The 17,464-nt window shown below is 44.6% G+C and overlaps 1 protein-coding gene across 3 annotated transcripts in view; it reads right to left on the bottom strand.

Moving 5' to 3' along the window:
- Positions 1–268: 268 nt before the first annotated feature.
- LOC144486927 (tyrosine-protein kinase JAK2-like) overlaps positions 269–17,464 on the bottom strand; it is a 185,486-nt gene continuing 168,290 nt past the window's right edge. For all 3 annotated transcript variants that reach the window (XM_078204942.1, XM_078204944.1, XM_078204943.1), the window contains 3 exons: positions 9,774–9,891; positions 6,303–6,448; positions 269–734 (listed from right to left, as the gene is read on the bottom strand). In XM_078204942.1, coding sequence (XP_078061068.1) covers positions 374–734; positions 6,303–6,448; positions 9,774–9,891 — 625 coding nt within the window. In that variant the 3' untranslated portion in view covers positions 269–373. The remainder of the gene's footprint in view (positions 735–6,302; positions 6,449–9,773; positions 9,892–17,464) is intronic.

Raw genomic sequence — 17,464 nt, 5'->3', positions numbered from 1 at the left:
CTGTGCAATACTCAGTGTGACTCAATGAACCAGGGTAACAGTGTTGGAAAGTGATTTGAGCACGACAAGACAAAATGAAATGGACAACAATTTGTGCAGAAACAAGAATCAATTCCAATCAGATGAATTTTGAGGTTGATGTTCCAACATTAGTTAGGAACGACAACAATGGGTGTTTACCAATTAAATCCTTTGCATAGATGTATGATAAATGATGGTAATTCACAATAACCTTCTCAGCTTAGAAGGTATTAGAAGCTCAGCATCTCAATGAAGTAAATACATTAAGAGAAGAAAGCAGGATCACAATTGAGTTTTTAAACAGTACGTGACAATTTAAGTCAATCCCCCTGATCAACTATAAAAGCTGCAACTAATGCAGGCAGAGTATTGAAATTATTGTAGCTATTACCTGATCAGACTCAAAGTTGAGGTCTTTACATTTCCCCTTCATCCACTGAATCCCTCCGTTTCCAGTCACAACGATGGTCGTAAAGATATCCTCTCCTGAAGGTCCGCATACCGGCTCCTTCACTTCAAAATACTCCGAGAAAAAGGCCGGCTGCAGCGTCTCCATGTTAATCAAATACTTCAGCTTCAGATCTCGAGCGCTTGCGTTGCACTGGCTGAATTGCTGGATAAACCTGTAGAATCTATAGCGAATCCGCTTCCTGGTTACAAAGTGGTAATTTTGGATCTGCAGGCGAATATTTATCGGCAGCAACGACTTGTAACTAAAATTGAAAAAACAACATTACTGACACGGGTGGGAACCATTTTAAGATCGAAATCTGCTGCAAAATCTTTTTGTCAGTTCAAATGGGTTATGGTTAATAGAACATAGAACAGTATAGCACAGAACAGGCCCTTCGGCCCACGATGTTGTGCCGAGCTTTATCTGAAACCATGATCAAGCTATCCCACTCCCTATCATCCTGGTGTGCTCCATGTGCCTATCCAATAACCGCTTAAATGTTCCTAAAGTGTCTGACTCCACTATCACTGCAGGCAGTCCATTCCACACCCCAACCACTCTCTGCGTAAAGAACCTACCTCTGATACCCTTCCTAAATCTCCCACCACGAACCCTATAGTTATGCCCCCTTGTAATAGCTCCATCCATCTGAGGAAATAGTCTTTGAACTTTCACTCTATCTATCCCCTTCATCATTTTATAAACCTCTATTAAGTCTCCCCTCAGTAGAAAATAAACAAAAGGCACAGTGGTTAGCACTGCTGCCTCGCAGCGCCAGGGACCTGGGTTCGATTCCCAGCTTGGGTCATTGCCTATGCAGGGTCTGCACGATCTCCCTGGGTCTGCACAGGTTTCCTCTGAGTGCTCCGGTTTCCTCCCACAGTCCGAAAGACATGCTGGTTAGGTGGGATTGGCCACTCTAAATTGCTCCTTAGCGTCCCAAGAATAGTAATTCACAGTGGCGGTGGCATAGTGGTATTGTTACTAGACTGGTAATCCAGAGACCCAGGGCAAAATCTGGAGACCCAGGTTCAAGTCTGACCACGACAGATGGTCAAATTCTCCCTTCCGAACAGGCGACGAGGGGATTTTCACAGTAAATTCATTGCAGTGCTAATGTAAGCCTACTTGTGACACTAACTCTCTTTCTTCCCTCAGGCCCAAAGAAACTCATCACAGTGCAGGATAGGAACGTAACTGCGAAAGCCACAAGCTCGGCAGATTTGTAGTGGCAGCTTATTGGTAGCATTTTTTGCTTCCAAGTCAGAAGGTGCACAGTTCAAACCCTGCTCTGGACAGTGCAACTGAGCACGGACCAGATTGGAGCTCTGCCTTGCAATTCAGGGTTGACATCCTGTGGGATCCTCATACCCAGTGGATGTGGGCGCAACACTTCTCGCTCCCCCGCCCGCCCCCCCCCCCCCCCCCCCCCCGCCGCCCCCCGTCCCGCCATCCCCCAACCTCACCCCTCACAATAAGAGTTCACAATTAATCTCTCCATCCATATAGACTAACCATACAATCACTATGGTTATGACCATGGAAGGATTGTTCCGATTGTGGCCTCCGAGATTAAATAACGCTGGAGGTCCTTCACACTACTCTCTAGGGAGAGTGTGAAGCGAGTGTGAGGGAGAGTGGTACATGCGTTTGACAATGCCTTGTCAGGCTGCTGAAGTGAGAAGATTTTTTAAAAAACTTGTAAGCAACACTTTCAAAATTCACAGAGATTTCTGCACATTCTCAACAAACACAAATCCTATGGCCCTTTCTTTTCTTAGGTATCTGAATACTTCATAAATGAGGGAGACGGGAAAATGATAACATTTCTCTAAGCTCTTTCCCGATGGACCTTTCCCAGCTGAAGTTTTTGCCAGATACTTTTTGAAAGTCACGAGTGAATCTGTTTCCATCAGCCTTTCAGGTACTTCATTTCAGATTATAACACTAACGTCAACTATAATTTATATAATTCTGGCACCTAAAACACCACATGGCACTTCACAAAAGCATTACAGAACAATATATGGTGCCAATCCACACAAGGAGATATTTGGTCGGATGTCAAGAAGTTTGGTCAAAGAGGAATATTCTGTGGACTGTCTTAAGGAGGAAAGTGAGGCAGTGTGCTATAGGTGGAATTCTCAAGTCAGGGCCCTAGGGGACAAAGCACAACCAGCAATGGTCAAACAATTAACATCAGGGATACTCAAAAGACCAGAATTAGAGGAGTGCTGATATCCGGAAGGTATGGCGGGGGGGGGAGAAATTAGAGAGACAGTATGGGGCAAGGCCATGAAGAAATTCAATGATGATGCTTAACTGGGAGCCAGTGCAGGTCAGTGAGCACATGGGGGTGAACATAAGAACATAAGAACTCGGAGCAGGAGTAGGCTATCTGGCTCCTCAAGCCTGCTCTGCCATTCAATAAGATCATGGTTGATCTTTTCGTGGACTCAGTTCCACTTAACCGCCCACTCACCATAACCCTTAATTCCTTTACCATAACCCTTAATTCCTTTACTGTTCAAAAATGTATTTATCCTCGACTTAAAAACATTCAATGAGGTAGCCTCAACTGCTTCACTGGGCAGGGAATTCCACAGATTCACAACCGTTTGGGTGAAGAAGTTCCTCCTCAACTCAGTGCTAAATCTGCTCCCCCCCTTATTTTGAGGCCATGTCCCCGAGTTCTAGTTTCATAGGGGATTACAATTTGATGCAAATTATGACATAGACTATAGGTTTTTGGATGACATGGCAGGTAGAACGAGAGACACCAGCCTGGTGTGCTCGAATAATCAGGTCTAGAGGTAATAATGGATTGACTGAGGGTTTCAGCAGCAGATGAGCAGAGACAGGATGCCTATTTGTTCTTGCATACAAACTAGTCTTTGCTTGATTGATAGTGCATCAATTTTATTCGCAAAAGATTTGGAGCACACCCATGCTGATGAACTGGTCCGGCGACTGAGGCAGGGGGGTTGGGAGCAGTCACCTTTATACCTGGACCAGGGGGGTAGGGGTCTCGGGCAGGGCCGGCAGGGGCATGCCCAGGCATATCACATACACACAGGCAATAAGCTTAACAGTGGTTTACCACACCTCTTGCCTCCCCAAAGCCTGTCCACCATCTGCCAAGCACAAGTCAGGAGTGTGATGGAAAACTCCTCATTTTCCTGGATGAGTGCAACTCCAACAACACTCAAGAAGCTCAGCACTAACCAACATGAACAGCCTGCTTGATTTGTCAGGCCATCCACGACCTTCAACATTCATTCCCTTTAACACTGATGTGGCACGGCTGCATCACCATCTATAAGTTGCACCACAGAAACACATCAAGGCTTCTTCAACAGCATCTTCCTAATCCACAATCTCCAGCACAGGCTGCCATCCCTACAGCCACTCCTTTCCCAACCCATGAATACCAACTACCTCCGCTCCTTCTCCCCACCCCTCACATACCCCACACTCCAACACTACTGTCAACCCCCACAACCGGCCACTGTCTTTTCCATCCAACCAACGTCGAGCAGTTGCCAGCTCTTTCTCCTACTGACGAGCACAAGACCGCCCCACTCCCTGCCAGTTATCCATTTCTCGGCTGCCATTTCCCATCTGATGAGCAGACAGCTTGTCAATCTGGTTAGGTGTAGGGTGGAGAACCAGCACAAACGGTTTAAAAGATTGGCATTTCCTTCTTTCTCATCCAAACCTCCTGCCACCATCAATACCTTCCCTCCCAACACGTCTCCCCATTAACATTAGGCCCCATGCCTCTATTTACAAAGCCAAGGAACCCATACGACTTTTTAATAGCTTTCTCAATTTGTTCTTCCAGCATCAAAGACTTGTGCACATACACCCCAGCTTTGTTTCCTCCCACATCCTCTTTAAAATCGTACCATTGATAGAGAACTCCCTCTTTCTTCTGACCAAGATGAACCACTTTATACTTCTCTCCATAAAATCTCACCTGATAACTGCCTGCACATTTCACCAGCTCTGCCTCCGCACTGGTTACTACATTTCTGAATTGCACATAATCTTCAAACCTTGAACATAGTTGCATAGTGGACAGTGAAGAAGGTTGTCTCGAATTGCAATGGGATCGTGATCAAATGGGCCAGGGGGCTGTTGAATGGAGGGTGGAGTTTAATTTAGATAAATGCGAGATGATGCATTTTGTTAGATCGAACCAGGGCAGGACTAATTAATTTAATGGTAGACTGTTGGGGACAGTTTTAGAAGAAGGAGATCTAGGGGTACAGGTTCATAGCTCCTTGAAAGTGGAGTCACAGGCGGACAGAGTGGTGAAGAAGGCATTCGGCATGCTTGGTTTAATTGGCCAGAACATTGAATACAGGAGTTGGGACGTCTTGTTGAAGTTGTACAAGACTTTGATAAGGCCACACTTGGAACACCGTGTACAGTTCTGGTCACCCTATTATAGAAAGGATATTATTAAACTAGAAAGCGTGCAGGAAAGATTTACTAGGATGCTACTGGGACTTGATGGTTTGAGTTATAAGGAGAGCCTGGATAGACTGGGACTTTTTTCCCTGGAGCATAGGAGGCTTAGGGATGATCTTATTGAGATGTATAAAATAATGAAGGACATAGATCAGGTAGACAGGCAACATCTTTTCCCAAATGTAGGGGAGTCTAAAACTAGAGGGCATACGTTTAAGGTGAGAGGGGAGAGATACAAAAGGGTACAGAGGGGCAATTCTTTCACTCAGGGGGTGGTGAGTGGCTGGAACGAGCTGCCAGAGGCAGTAGTAGAGGCAGGTACAATTTTGTCTTTTAAAAAGTGTTTAGACAGTTACATAAGTTACATGGATATGGGCCAAACGTGGGCAATTGGGGCTAGCTTATTGGTTAAAAAAAAGGGCAGCATGGACAAGTGAGGCTGAAGGGCCTGTTTCCATGCTGTAACCTTCTATGACTCTATGAACGAAGTAAGAAGACTCACAACACCAGGCCCTGTGTACGCCAGTCAAGGTAACTACTATGCATTCATGAGAACAGTGGTCCATACACCAATTCCTGGGGGCCATCACTGTCTACTTCCCTCCGGTCTGTAAAACAACCATTCATCTCTACACTCTATCCTTCTGTCCCTTAGCTAATGTGTCATCCACAGAGCTGCTGCTCCTTTAATCCTATAGCCACCGTTTATTCTTTGAAACAAGCTAATTCAATGCACCTTCCATTATTGACAGGTGTTCGGGGGAAAAGAGTGCTGTTTGCACTGACCCGTTCCTGTCCATAGCAGATTAATGGTAAACTTTAGTCGGTCCTTCTTTATCTGTATCCATCTTGTGATTATTGGGAATGAAATCCAAGTAACATCTTATTTGATCACATGCCCATCGTAATTGCAAAGAGTTCAAGTGACTTCTAAGTTTAACCACCACGGAATCACAACTTTTTCCTGAACACAAGTTATTGATCTCTGATCTCCTGCCTGCAAAATTAGTTGAGGAAAAATGTATTTTGCGGCATGAATGGCGAGGAGCTAGAATGCATTGTCTGAGGTTGTGGCGGAGCCAGATTCAATCATGGCTTTTGAAAGGACATCATATCATTACCCAAAGAGAAAAATAAAATGCAGTCCAAAGGGGAAAGGTGAGACTAGGTGATTTGTTTGCACAGCAAGTTGAGCTGAATGGCCTCCTCCTGTGTTTGACTAATCTATTTTCCAATTCCATAATTCTTTGCAAGGTTAACGGGAATGGGAGTTACAATGGGAATGGGAGTTACAATGGGAATGGGAGTTACAATGGGAATGGAAAGCAATTAAAAATCTTTGCCTTCTTACCTGTTTGAGTGATAGATGTCCGCAGGAGATTGGTCCTTCTCCTTTGCCATTCTCATTATATCGAGCACTGCCATACCAAGACATTCCTCTTGCGTTTCATGTGTAACTGGCACTTTAATCCATCCATTAATGAAGTCATCACGCCACTGTGAAAGAAAAGCTGTAATTAGATGCTCACCCTTCACTGCGTCATCTGGTTTCAACAAATCACAGAACCTTTACAGTGCAGGAGGAGGCCATTCGGCCCATCGAGTCTGCACTGCCACGCTGGAAGAGCATTCTTCCAAGTCCCACTCCCCTGCCATATCCCCGTAACCTTGCACATGCACCTGTCATATATCAATGGGGACGAAGTAGAAAGGGTCGAGAGCTTCAAGTTTTTAGGTGTCCAGATCACCAACAGCCTATCCTAGTCCCCCAATGTCGACACTATAGTTAAGAAAGCCCACCAAAGCCTCTACTTTCTCAGAAGATTAAGGAAATTTGGCATGTCTGCTATGACTCTCACCAACTTTTACAGATGGACCATAGAAAGCATTCTTTCCGGTTGTTTCACAGCTTGGTATGGCTCCTGCTCTGTTCAAGACCGCAAAAAACTACAAAGGGTTTTGAATGAAGCCCAGTCCATCACCAGCAAACCAGCCTCCCATCCACTGTCTACACTTCCCGCTCTCTCGGCAAAGCAGCCAGCATAATTAAGGACCCCATGCACCCTGGACATACTCTCTTCCACCTTATTCTGTTGGGAAAAGGGTGCAAAAGTCTGAGGTCACGTACCAACAGATTCAAAAACAGCTTCTTCCCAGCTGTCATCAGACATTTGAATGGACCTACCTCGCATTAAGTTGAGCTTTCTCTACACCCTAGCTATGACTGTAACATTACATTCTGCACTCTCTCCTTTCCCTCCTTATGAACGATATGCTTTGTCTGTATAATGTGCAAGAAAGTACTTTTCACTGTATACCAATACATATGACAATAACAAATTAAATCAAAGCAAACAAGTTGCTCCCACGCCAAAGCAATTAGTTGGCCAACACTCCATCCTTTCCTCTTGAAAAGCAAAACAACTCATTAGGTAACTGAATGATGTTTAACTGGCAGTCAAACAGCCCTCCCATCTTTTCAATGTTTCCATCCGGTAAAGAGAAATGTTCAAAGAAAATGACAAAAAAGAAACAATCTTTTTTAATTTATCAGCTGGCACAGTGGTTAGCACTGCTGCCTCACAGCACCAGGGACCCGGGTTCAAGTGCGAGCTTGGAGTCCGTACGTTCTCCCCATGGATTTCCTTTGGGTGCACCGGTTTCCTCACACACTCCAAAGATGTGCAGGTTAGGTGGATTGGCCATGCTAACTTGCTCCCTCAGTGTCTCAAGATATGTAGCTTAGGGGGATTGGCGGGGTAAATCCGTGTGGTCACTGAGATAGGGCCTAGGTAAGATTCTCTATCAGAGAGTCGGTGCAGGCCCGATGGGCTGAATGGTGTCCTTCTGTACTGTCGGAATTCTATGAAGTTCCCAATGATTTTCTCCAGCAGTGTCCTGGAGATTGATCTTTAGTTCCTGGCTGCTTTTTGTTTTTTTTAAATCAAATTGTTTAAAAATTGGCTGAGAGGGCATTTTCTAGTTGAGGCACTCACTTTCTCATCTTTACTACAGCCAGGTGCTTTCCTGAAGCTAGAAGGACTCTGACTGGCTCGCCAGCTTTGACAGTCCATTCTCTGTCCTTAAGTGAACTGGGAACTTGTCTCTGAGCCAATTAAGGGAGCTGCCAGGTCAAAATTCCAACCAGTGACTGCTTTCCCTCGAGTGGAGAAAGTGAGTGGCAGGGGTAATTTGGGACCCCAATCCTTGCTACATTCTCTAAAACGAAGTGTTAGTACCTCCATTAGCCTTTCCTCCATCTACCAGCCAATATTGGCTGGGAAAATGCAACAGAAGCAAAATAAGCCAGTCCCTATATATATTGCCATTGACTCAGCTGCAATCCAGGCAAGAGGCATTGCAGGGGGCAGTGGGTAAATGTGGATTGAGGATCGGGAGATTGAGAGCTGAGGAAAGAGGTTAAGGGGAACTAGAGGTCAAAGTTCCTGGGATTGTGATGCCAATTATGGATTAAAAAAAGTGGGTGACGTTTACAGTTGTTCTTCCCAGGGACCAAAGTGAAGCATGCACTTCATGAAGGTATTACAATTCCCTCAAATATATACGCAATGTATAAGTTCTTTTACATCTATATACAAAGGTTAAATGCCAGCTTCCGATGTGGTAAAGAACATCTCTTGTTTAGTCTTGCCAAACATAGTGTGGGTCATTCTTCCAGTCAGGTGTTGCTGTGCTGATGGGCAGAGGGGTTACAGATTGGAAGGGCCTTCCACCGGGCCCAGGAAAGGCCAGAACTCCCCACTTCCCATCAGAAGCCTGAGCATGGAAACCTGCCGGGTCGGTCACTTGACGTCAGCCCGTCCTGCAGCTGCTTGAATACCAGCGATGGTGGGATGAGGCCCTTAAGTGGGCACAAATTGTCAGGGCCACAGTTGGCCCACTGGTGCCCCATGCCACACCTGCCGTTGGTATAACTGTGAGGGGAGGGGAGAGGGGGGCGGGGGGGGGGGTGTGTGGTGGGTAGACGGGTGACAGGCAGGCCGGCCACTGGATCGATTGTGGGGCCCCCACCCTCCAAACTCTGCTGTGGGGAGTATTAAATCCAGCCCATCATCAGTGACTGAGGAAATGGGTTTGGTAACATGTAAGATGCAAAAAATTATTAAAACTTGGAATTTATTTTTGTCATAGTGTGAGGCAGTAAATCTAATGAATAAGCGAAGTGGGGGGAGACATAGGACTATAAAGGGGGTGTGGTAACATGGAATAAGTTTTGAATTGTTCCAGCGAGGAGAAAGCACAAACATTATGAGCTGAATCCTTGCTGTAAGTTTATATTGTTAATTTGAGGGTCATTATTGTTTAGTTAAAAGGAATCGCTGTGTACAAAATTGTATTGGCACAATGAAAATGTATACCCCCTGTCTTAAATACAGTTACTCATCAATATATCAAGATTTCCCTCGGTGTAAACCAAATAGAACCAGCCCTACATTTATCTTTCAAACTGAACATTGTCTGAACTACATTATCTCCATGACAGGACAGGTCAGATTTCTACTGATGTATACAATTTCAACTTCTGTGGTGTAATACGAATCCATTAATTTATTCAAAGGTCATTCCTTCTTTAATAGCATCACTTAGCTGTACAAATGTAAAGGGATGACTCAATCTCGGGGCTTAATACAAAGGTTTATCACATTACACAGTTAAACCATTTATAAGCTGTGTATGAACATCAGGTCAACACTTGCTCTACGTACATCAATGCAGTAAATCTAAGCTCCAACACCTCTTTTGTCGTCCGGAATGCTACTAAAGTGAAAATCACTGGCTGAAAACATGTCACAGATTGTACCTGAGCAAAAAGATATGTCATAATAGTATCATCGATAAAAGGGCTCTCTGCACCCTTGGTAACACCATAGCGGTAGGCTCTATTATTCCCAGGACTATACCAGTGCGGAAAGTAGAATCTGTGGAGATAATATAAGAAGGGTTAGTTTTGCAATTTGATTAAATTTTTCATCAATATAGTCTCCAGACCATCAAGTAAATCTAACTGCATACAAAATGTGTGGGTTAGGTTGATTGGCCATGCTAAATTGCCCCTTAATGTCAGGGGAATTAGCAGGGTAAATACGTGGGGTTACAAAGATAGGGTGGAACTGCTGTTGGTGCAGATTTGATGGGCTGAATGGCCGCAATGTGCTGTAGGGATTCTGTGATTCTATGAACACCCCTTCAGCACAAAAGGATCTTTCCCTTTACTCAGCTTCCTTCTGATCTGTGAGCATCTCGCATCTAAACAAGAGAAACTGAATGGTTCCAAAATTTGTAACATGGTCCCCACTGCTTGTGGCAAATCTGGTGATGTGCTCACAACTCATGGTGGCCAGTAAGATACAGTGGTGTATTCCCACATAGCAACGAGACTGGAGAAACATGGCCATCGTTCTAAACATTCTGTAGGAATGGATCCTGCTGAAGAAAGTAGTGAGAGCTGGGACATCTTGTTGCAGTTGAACAAGACATTAGAAAGGCCACACTTGAAATACTGGGTACTGTTCTGGTCACCTTATTATAGAAGGGATATTATTAAACAAGAAAGAGTGCAGAAAAGATTTACTCGGATGCTACCAGGACTTGATGGTTTGAGATATAAGGAGAGGCTGGATGGACTGGGACTTTTTTCCCTGGAGCGTAGGAGACTTCGGGGTGATCTTATAGAAGTCTATAAAATAATGAGGGGCACAGATCAGCAAGATAGTCAACATCTTTTCCCAAAGGTAGGGAAGTCTAAAACTAGAGGGCATAGGTTTAAGGTGAGAGGGGAGAGATACAAAAAGGTCCAGAGGGGCATTTTTTTCACACAGAGGGGTGGTGAGTGTCTGGAACGAGCTACCAGAAGCAGTAGTGGAGGCGGGTACAATTTTGTCTTTTAAAAAGCATTTAGACAATGACATGGGGAAGATGGGTACAGAGGGATATGGACCAAATGCGGGCAATTGGGGCTTGCTTAGTGGTAAAAACTGCGCGGCATGGACAAATTGGGTCGAAGGACCTGTTTCCATGCTGTAAACCCTTTTCGCTTTGACAAAGAGTCATCTGGACTCGAAACATCAGCTCTTTTCTCTCCTTACGGATGCTACCAGACCTGCTGAGATTTTCCAGCATTTTCTCTTTTGGTTTCAGATTCCAACATCCACAGTATTTTGCTTTTATCGAACAATTGGTCAAGACTGAGGGCAGGATTTTCTGGCCGCGCTCACTCCAAAAGCCGGAAAACCCCGCCCAAGGTCAATGGACCTTTGTATGGTCCATGTCCAACCCACTACGATTCATGTGGCGGGCGGAATGGGAAAATTCCACCCTGAAAGAGCAAACACATTTTCATTTATCTAGCGTTTTCATGTCCTTAGCCTGTGACCAAGCAATTTGCAACCAATGAAATGCTTTGAAGGGCATTATCATTGTCATGAGGGCAGGATCAGCAAAGTTGCACAAACAGGAATGTAATAGATAACCAGTTAATCTACTTGAGTGGGGTTGGTTGAGGGATAAATGTTGATCAAAACACAGGGAGTTCCACTGCTCTGCCACGGGTAATGCCCCGGGATCTTATGTGCTCACCCGAGATGACAGATGGGCTACATTTTAATATTTCTGTTGAAAGACAGGGGTTTCCATTTGATTGAGCTGGTTAGTTTATAGTGCAACTTTCCTGATATCAGTGCCGCTAATATTAATTGAAGAATCCTGCTTTAGACACTATGAAGGAGGCTTTGTGGTTTTTGAGTATATTAATAGCAAGTCTCTATTAACAACTCATAAATATGTACATATATATGGTAGAGCAGTGGTCTCCAACCTTCTTAAGCACAAGATCATGTTTAGCATTAAAATGCAGCACGAGACCTACTCTTAATTTGACTTTACTAAAACCTCCCAATTAACAGACTTTGTATCCTTTTTCTCTTGAACCAAAATCACTCCAACCCCTCCTGTTCCATTATTCTTGCCAGTCTACCTGTTCTGTAGCAAGGGGAATTATTTGCCATTTGTATCTAAGAATAATCAGTGTACCCTCAACACTTAGTGCGCAAGTACAGATGTCACAATCTGAGAGTGCTGTGAAGTTTGGGACGTAGTTTGAGCTGGCCAGTCTCATACAGTCCATCTGTGAGACAAGTGCGATACTTGGACTTGATGATTTTCATCTGGGAAAAGCCACCCCACAGAGGTATGTGGAACCAAAGTAGGCCGTCACATCGAGTGCACAGGATGTCAGAGAGGGTACTTCTCTTTGTTTACAAGTCATCAAAAGTCTTCGTACCTTGAACGTATTTTCAGCTCTATGTCATTCTGCATGGTGATTATTTCCAGGTCAAGTCCACTGCTTTATTCGCACACCTGCTCAAAATGTGCTGTCAGTTCTCCAATGTCCACTTGAGGGAAAGCATTTGAGGCAAACATAATAATTTGTTCCATCTTGTCTAACTCCTGAAATCGTGTGTTGAATTCCTTTTCAAATTTGTTCAGGTGGTCACAGGATTTGTTTGACGGGAACCCTTTCTGTTTGACCTGGTGTTGAACTTTCTCCAGATTTGGGAAGTGTTCAGTAATTTGCTTCTTTAACTGGAAGGAGTGCACCCCCACTTTTCAACTTGAACGCATTTACTGCACTGATCATGTGTGACAAGTCTCTCTCCCTCCCCTCTAGTTCATGGTTCGGCTCATTTGATTTTGCACTTGCCCGTTAGAAATGCCAAGTCTAACAATCGCAAATAGAATCCTACAGTGCAAAGGGAAGCCATTCAGTCCATCGAGACTGCATTGACTGCAATCCCACCCAGGCCCTATCCCCATAATCCCATGCATTTACCCTAGATAGTCCCCCTGACACTAAGGAACAATTGAGCATGGCCAATCCACCTAACCCGCACATCTTTGGACATGATCTGACAGCTCGCTGTACATCGAATTTCTTGATTTGAGAAAGGTGACAATTTCAAGGAACAGATCTAAAAATCTCTGGAGGACTTTTCCTCAACTTAACCACCTCAGATCCTCATGAAGGAACTACAGGTGGCATCAAGCTCATTGAATAATGATGGTGCAGAGCTCTCGCATATTGAGTTGACGTTCTTGACCAAACCCATAATTCCATGAGATAACTTTGCTCACTAACCCTTGTTGGTGGATAACAATGGTGATTAACAAAGGAGGGACATTCAGGATCATTTGGCAAAGTGCAACAAAGGCTGCATTGACACCTGGCATTGACGGTGCACTATGAGTTGTGATTGAAACCAGTTTCTTAATCGGAATGTTTTTCTCAGTCACATGCCTTTAACATTTGTTTTAGACATTCTCGCCTCTTGTCCTATCTTAAGTGGCAAAAGAGAGAGGAAGTTCTCCTTTGTTGTCGAGTCTTTGAATGTCATGAGAGCGAAAACAAGAAGCTGGGCTGGATCCATCATGTCTACTGACTCATCAAACTAAAGTGAGAAACATTCATAGCCTGATAAGTCTTGGTGTATTTGCTGAGACACATCCTTAGACAAGGGGCGGCACGGTAGCACAGTGGCTAGCACTGCTGCTTCACAGCTCCAGGGACCTGGGTTCGATTCCCGGCTTGGGTCACTGTCTGTGTGGAGTTTGCACATTCTCCTCGTGTCTGCGTGGGTTTCCTCCGGGTGCTCCGGTTTCCTCCCACAGTCCAAAGATGTGCTGGTTAGGTTGATTGGCCATGCTAAGAAATTGCCCCTTAGTGTCCTGGGATGCGTAGATTAGAGGGATTAGCGGGTAAAATATGTAGGGATAAGGGGGTAGGGCCTGGGTGGGATTGTGGTCAGTGCAGGCTCGATGGGCCAAATGGCCTCTTTCTGTACTGTAGGGTTTCTATGATTTCTATGACAACAAAGCCACTTCTGGCTACTGTTAAAGTATCAAGCGGCATGCTCTTGATGGCAGTCATAATCTCGTCTTTGTTTGTAAAGTCTTTGAACAAGATGTCGGCAGCAACCATCAGAGCCCCCTTGATAACTTCGCCATCAATGAACGGTTTCTTATTTTTTGCCAGCAGATGGCTGATGTGGAAAGATTCCTCATTGCGAGCCTTGCCTTTAGCCACAGGTTTTGAAAGAGTGACTGTTGAGCTTGCAACTTTCTCTTCAACTCCCCAACTTTCTTTGTCCAAATGGCACTGTTTAAAGGGAAATTTTCCAGACATTTTGCATGCATTGTCCTGTGATGCCATTCCAAGTTACATCTTTCACTCAAGACTATGAATGGTCTTCCCTTTGACATTCGTAAAAAAAGCTCACTTTGCCATCCCTGGTGTAAATGGCAGGTTTTTGCCCTCTTCGAGGTCCCTGGCTCCTCACTTCTCATTTTGTCTTTGATCAGCTTAGTCCATATTTTGGTGCCTGCGGTTCGGCAATCAATGAGCTGGTTCACAGCCAATGACAATCAAATTTCCAAGACTCAAGGATCGACCTTCAATCGCGACTGACTATTTGAAGAGAACTGTGGGAGGGGCGCAGGTACGGAGCCGACACCATCCTCAGCCTTCGCCCTTCTCTAGACTGACCCTGACTCCAGGTCATGCGTCTCCTCACATCACTGTGTGGTCGGTACTGTATTGAGCCCCACAGTAACCCAGATGCTGCTACTGATAATGATTACCAACTTTTAAGTACAAATTGCATTTAGTGCAACTCGTGTTTCAGTCGTATGATCAGTCGAAAGCCCTGCCCACAGAATTCTCCACACATTTACAAAGTGTGAACTCTTCACCAGTGGGAGTTCTGTCTAATTGTGCGCATTTCTAAGCCTTTGAAGAGACTTTGAATATTATGCTGGATCTTTTTGGCACAAGCTCACTAATAGACAATTTCTGAAAGACTTTGAATGAATTATTTGATTTGATTTATTATTGTCATACTTATTAGTATACAGTGAAAAGTATTATTTCTTGCACACTATACAGACAAAACATATCGTACATAGAGAAGAAAGGAGAGAGTGCAGAATGTAGTTTTACGGTCATAGCTAGGGTGCAGAGAAAGATCAGCTTAATGTGAGGTAGGTCCATTCAAAAGTCTGATGGCAGCAGGGAGGAAGCTGTTCTTGAGTCGGTTGGTACGTATGCTCAGATTTTTGTATATTTTTCCTGACGGAAGAAGGTGGAAGGGAGTATGTCCGGGGTGCACGGGGTCCTTGAATTATGCTGGCTGCTTTTCTGAGGCAGCGGGAAGTGTAGACAGAGTCAGTTGGTAGGAGGCTGGTTTGCGTGATGGACTGGGCTTCGTTCACAACCCTTTGCAGTTTCTTGCGATCTTGGGCAGAGCAGCAGCCATACCAAGCTGCGATACAACCAGAAAGAATGCTTTCTATAGAGCATCTGTAAAAGATGGTGAGAGTCATAGTGGACATACCAAATTTCCTTACTCTTCTGGGAAAGTTTTCAAAACTTTGCTGAGGAACTGTCTAATCATATTGCACGAGGAGGTGCTTCAAAGTTAAATATGTTTCGTTTTGTGGAAAGAGAGACAAAGAATTAACGTTTTGAGTGTCTGCGGCCAATAAAATGCTTTGTTCATTTTCAGTTTTGATTTCGGATTTCCAGCATCAGTGTTATTTTGATTCTGGGTGTTCAATTTTGCAGAAGCAATCCATGTGTCATGGCTTTGCTCAGTGAGGAATTGATGTCATTGTCTTCAGAGGGCTTAAAAATACGTTGCTTTCAGTTGCCTTTCTCTCTATCAATGCCATACAGACATTGACAGCATGTATGATTCATACATTCCAGATATACATCAGGCAACAAAAGGAAAACTTTAACCGTTTCACGCAAAGGGACTTGCATGCCAAGGCAGTTTAAGGATTGAAAGCAATAGTGATAAAACCTGCTGGGTTTTTCCGGCATTCTCTGTTTTTATTTCCATTCAAGAGGTGATTTGCTGAAAGAAGTATCTTGTGAACTCACTCTGCGTTGTGCTGTTTCAAATTTTTTCGCCAATGCTTTTACAGATGCACCATAGAAAGCATCCTTTCCGGATGTATCACAGCTTGGTGTGGCTCCTGTTCTGACCAAGACCGCAGGAAACTACAAAGGGCTGTGAACGTAGCCCAGTCCATCACGCAACCAGTCTCCCATCCATTGATTCCATCTACAATTCCCACTGCCTCGGAATAGCAGCCAACATAATCAAGGAACCCGGACATTCTCTCCTCCTCCTTCTTCCATCGGAAAAAAGATAAAAAAGATTGGAAGCACGTATCAACCGACTTAAGAACAGCTTCTTTCCTGCTGCCATCAGACTTTTGAGTGGTCCTATCACCTATCAAGCTGATCTTCTTCTTTACCCTGCCTGTAACTGGAACACCATATTCTGCACCCTATCCTTTTCCCCGATGTACTCTATGAACGGTATGTTTTGCCTGTATAGTGTGCAAGAAACAATACTTTTCGCTGTATCCCAGTGTACGTGACAATAATAAATCAAATCAAAATATCCTTTTGCTTCTATGGGCCGTAACTTCCAACTCATGTTGAAAAGTGACGGCCCTCAGGAATTAGGAGAATGGAAAACTCGGAGCTGCTGGGGACCTGCATCGAAAGGCAGCGAGTGGGTCCATGGGATGGTCGGGGGTGGGGGTGGGGGTGGGGTTCAGGTCAGATCCACAAGTCGAGGTGGGGTCTGTGAATGGAGGCCGTGGGGAGGGGGAGAGGAGGTGGGGGGAGTCCGTGGTCTTGGCATTTAACTTTTCTTCTCACTGTTTCCGAGCAACTATTAGCATAACACTAGCTAGAACCAGAACCATCTGAAGTTTACCATTAAATCACATTTTCGGATGGTTTTCAGCTTGAGCCAATTGACCAGAGGAAGTTTGCACTTCTGGACAATTGTCGTGCAAACCCTTACCTGCGAAGTTCTGAGGAAGATTTCTCACTGCATCTTTAGGGTAACCCCCAAGTCAAATGCTGGGGAACTTGGAAGTCAGGGCCTGATATATTATTTTATCTGCATTCAAATCTGGACAGAATGATTAATCTATGTCCACTTGCCTAATGCTGTTTGGTACTTTTGGTTGACTGACTTCAAAGGAGAAAATGGTGGGTATCTTGCACTAAAATCCTGGAACACCCTCACAAACAACACTCCTAGGGTGAACTTTGGACTAAGTATGGTGGTGGGCAGGAAAATCTGCATCTATTCCATCAGTTGCAATAGAATATTTTCACACCCAATCCTGCACTTCTCGCCTCATTAAGTACACATCAACTTCGTATCACAGGCCGGAGGTCCGTGATTTGCCTACCCCGCCCTGGCTTAAGCAGGAGCTATCATAGAATCCTGCAGTGCAGAAGGAGGTCATCTGGCCCATCGAGACTGCACTGACCACAATCCCACCTGTGCCCTATCCTCATAACCCCATGCATTTACCCTAGCTAGTCCCCCTGACAGCAAGGGGCAATTTAGCATGGCCAATCCACATCTTTGGATGGTTGGAAAGAAACTGGAGCACCCGGTTTCCACG

This window comes from Mustelus asterias, unplaced genomic scaffold, assembly GCF_964213995.1.
Source record: "Mustelus asterias unplaced genomic scaffold, sMusAst1.hap1.1 HAP1_SCAFFOLD_523, whole genome shotgun sequence".
Taxonomy (NCBI): Eukaryota; Metazoa; Chordata; class Chondrichthyes; order Carcharhiniformes; family Triakidae; genus Mustelus; species Mustelus asterias.
This window is presented reverse-complemented; position numbering and strand designations above follow the sequence as displayed.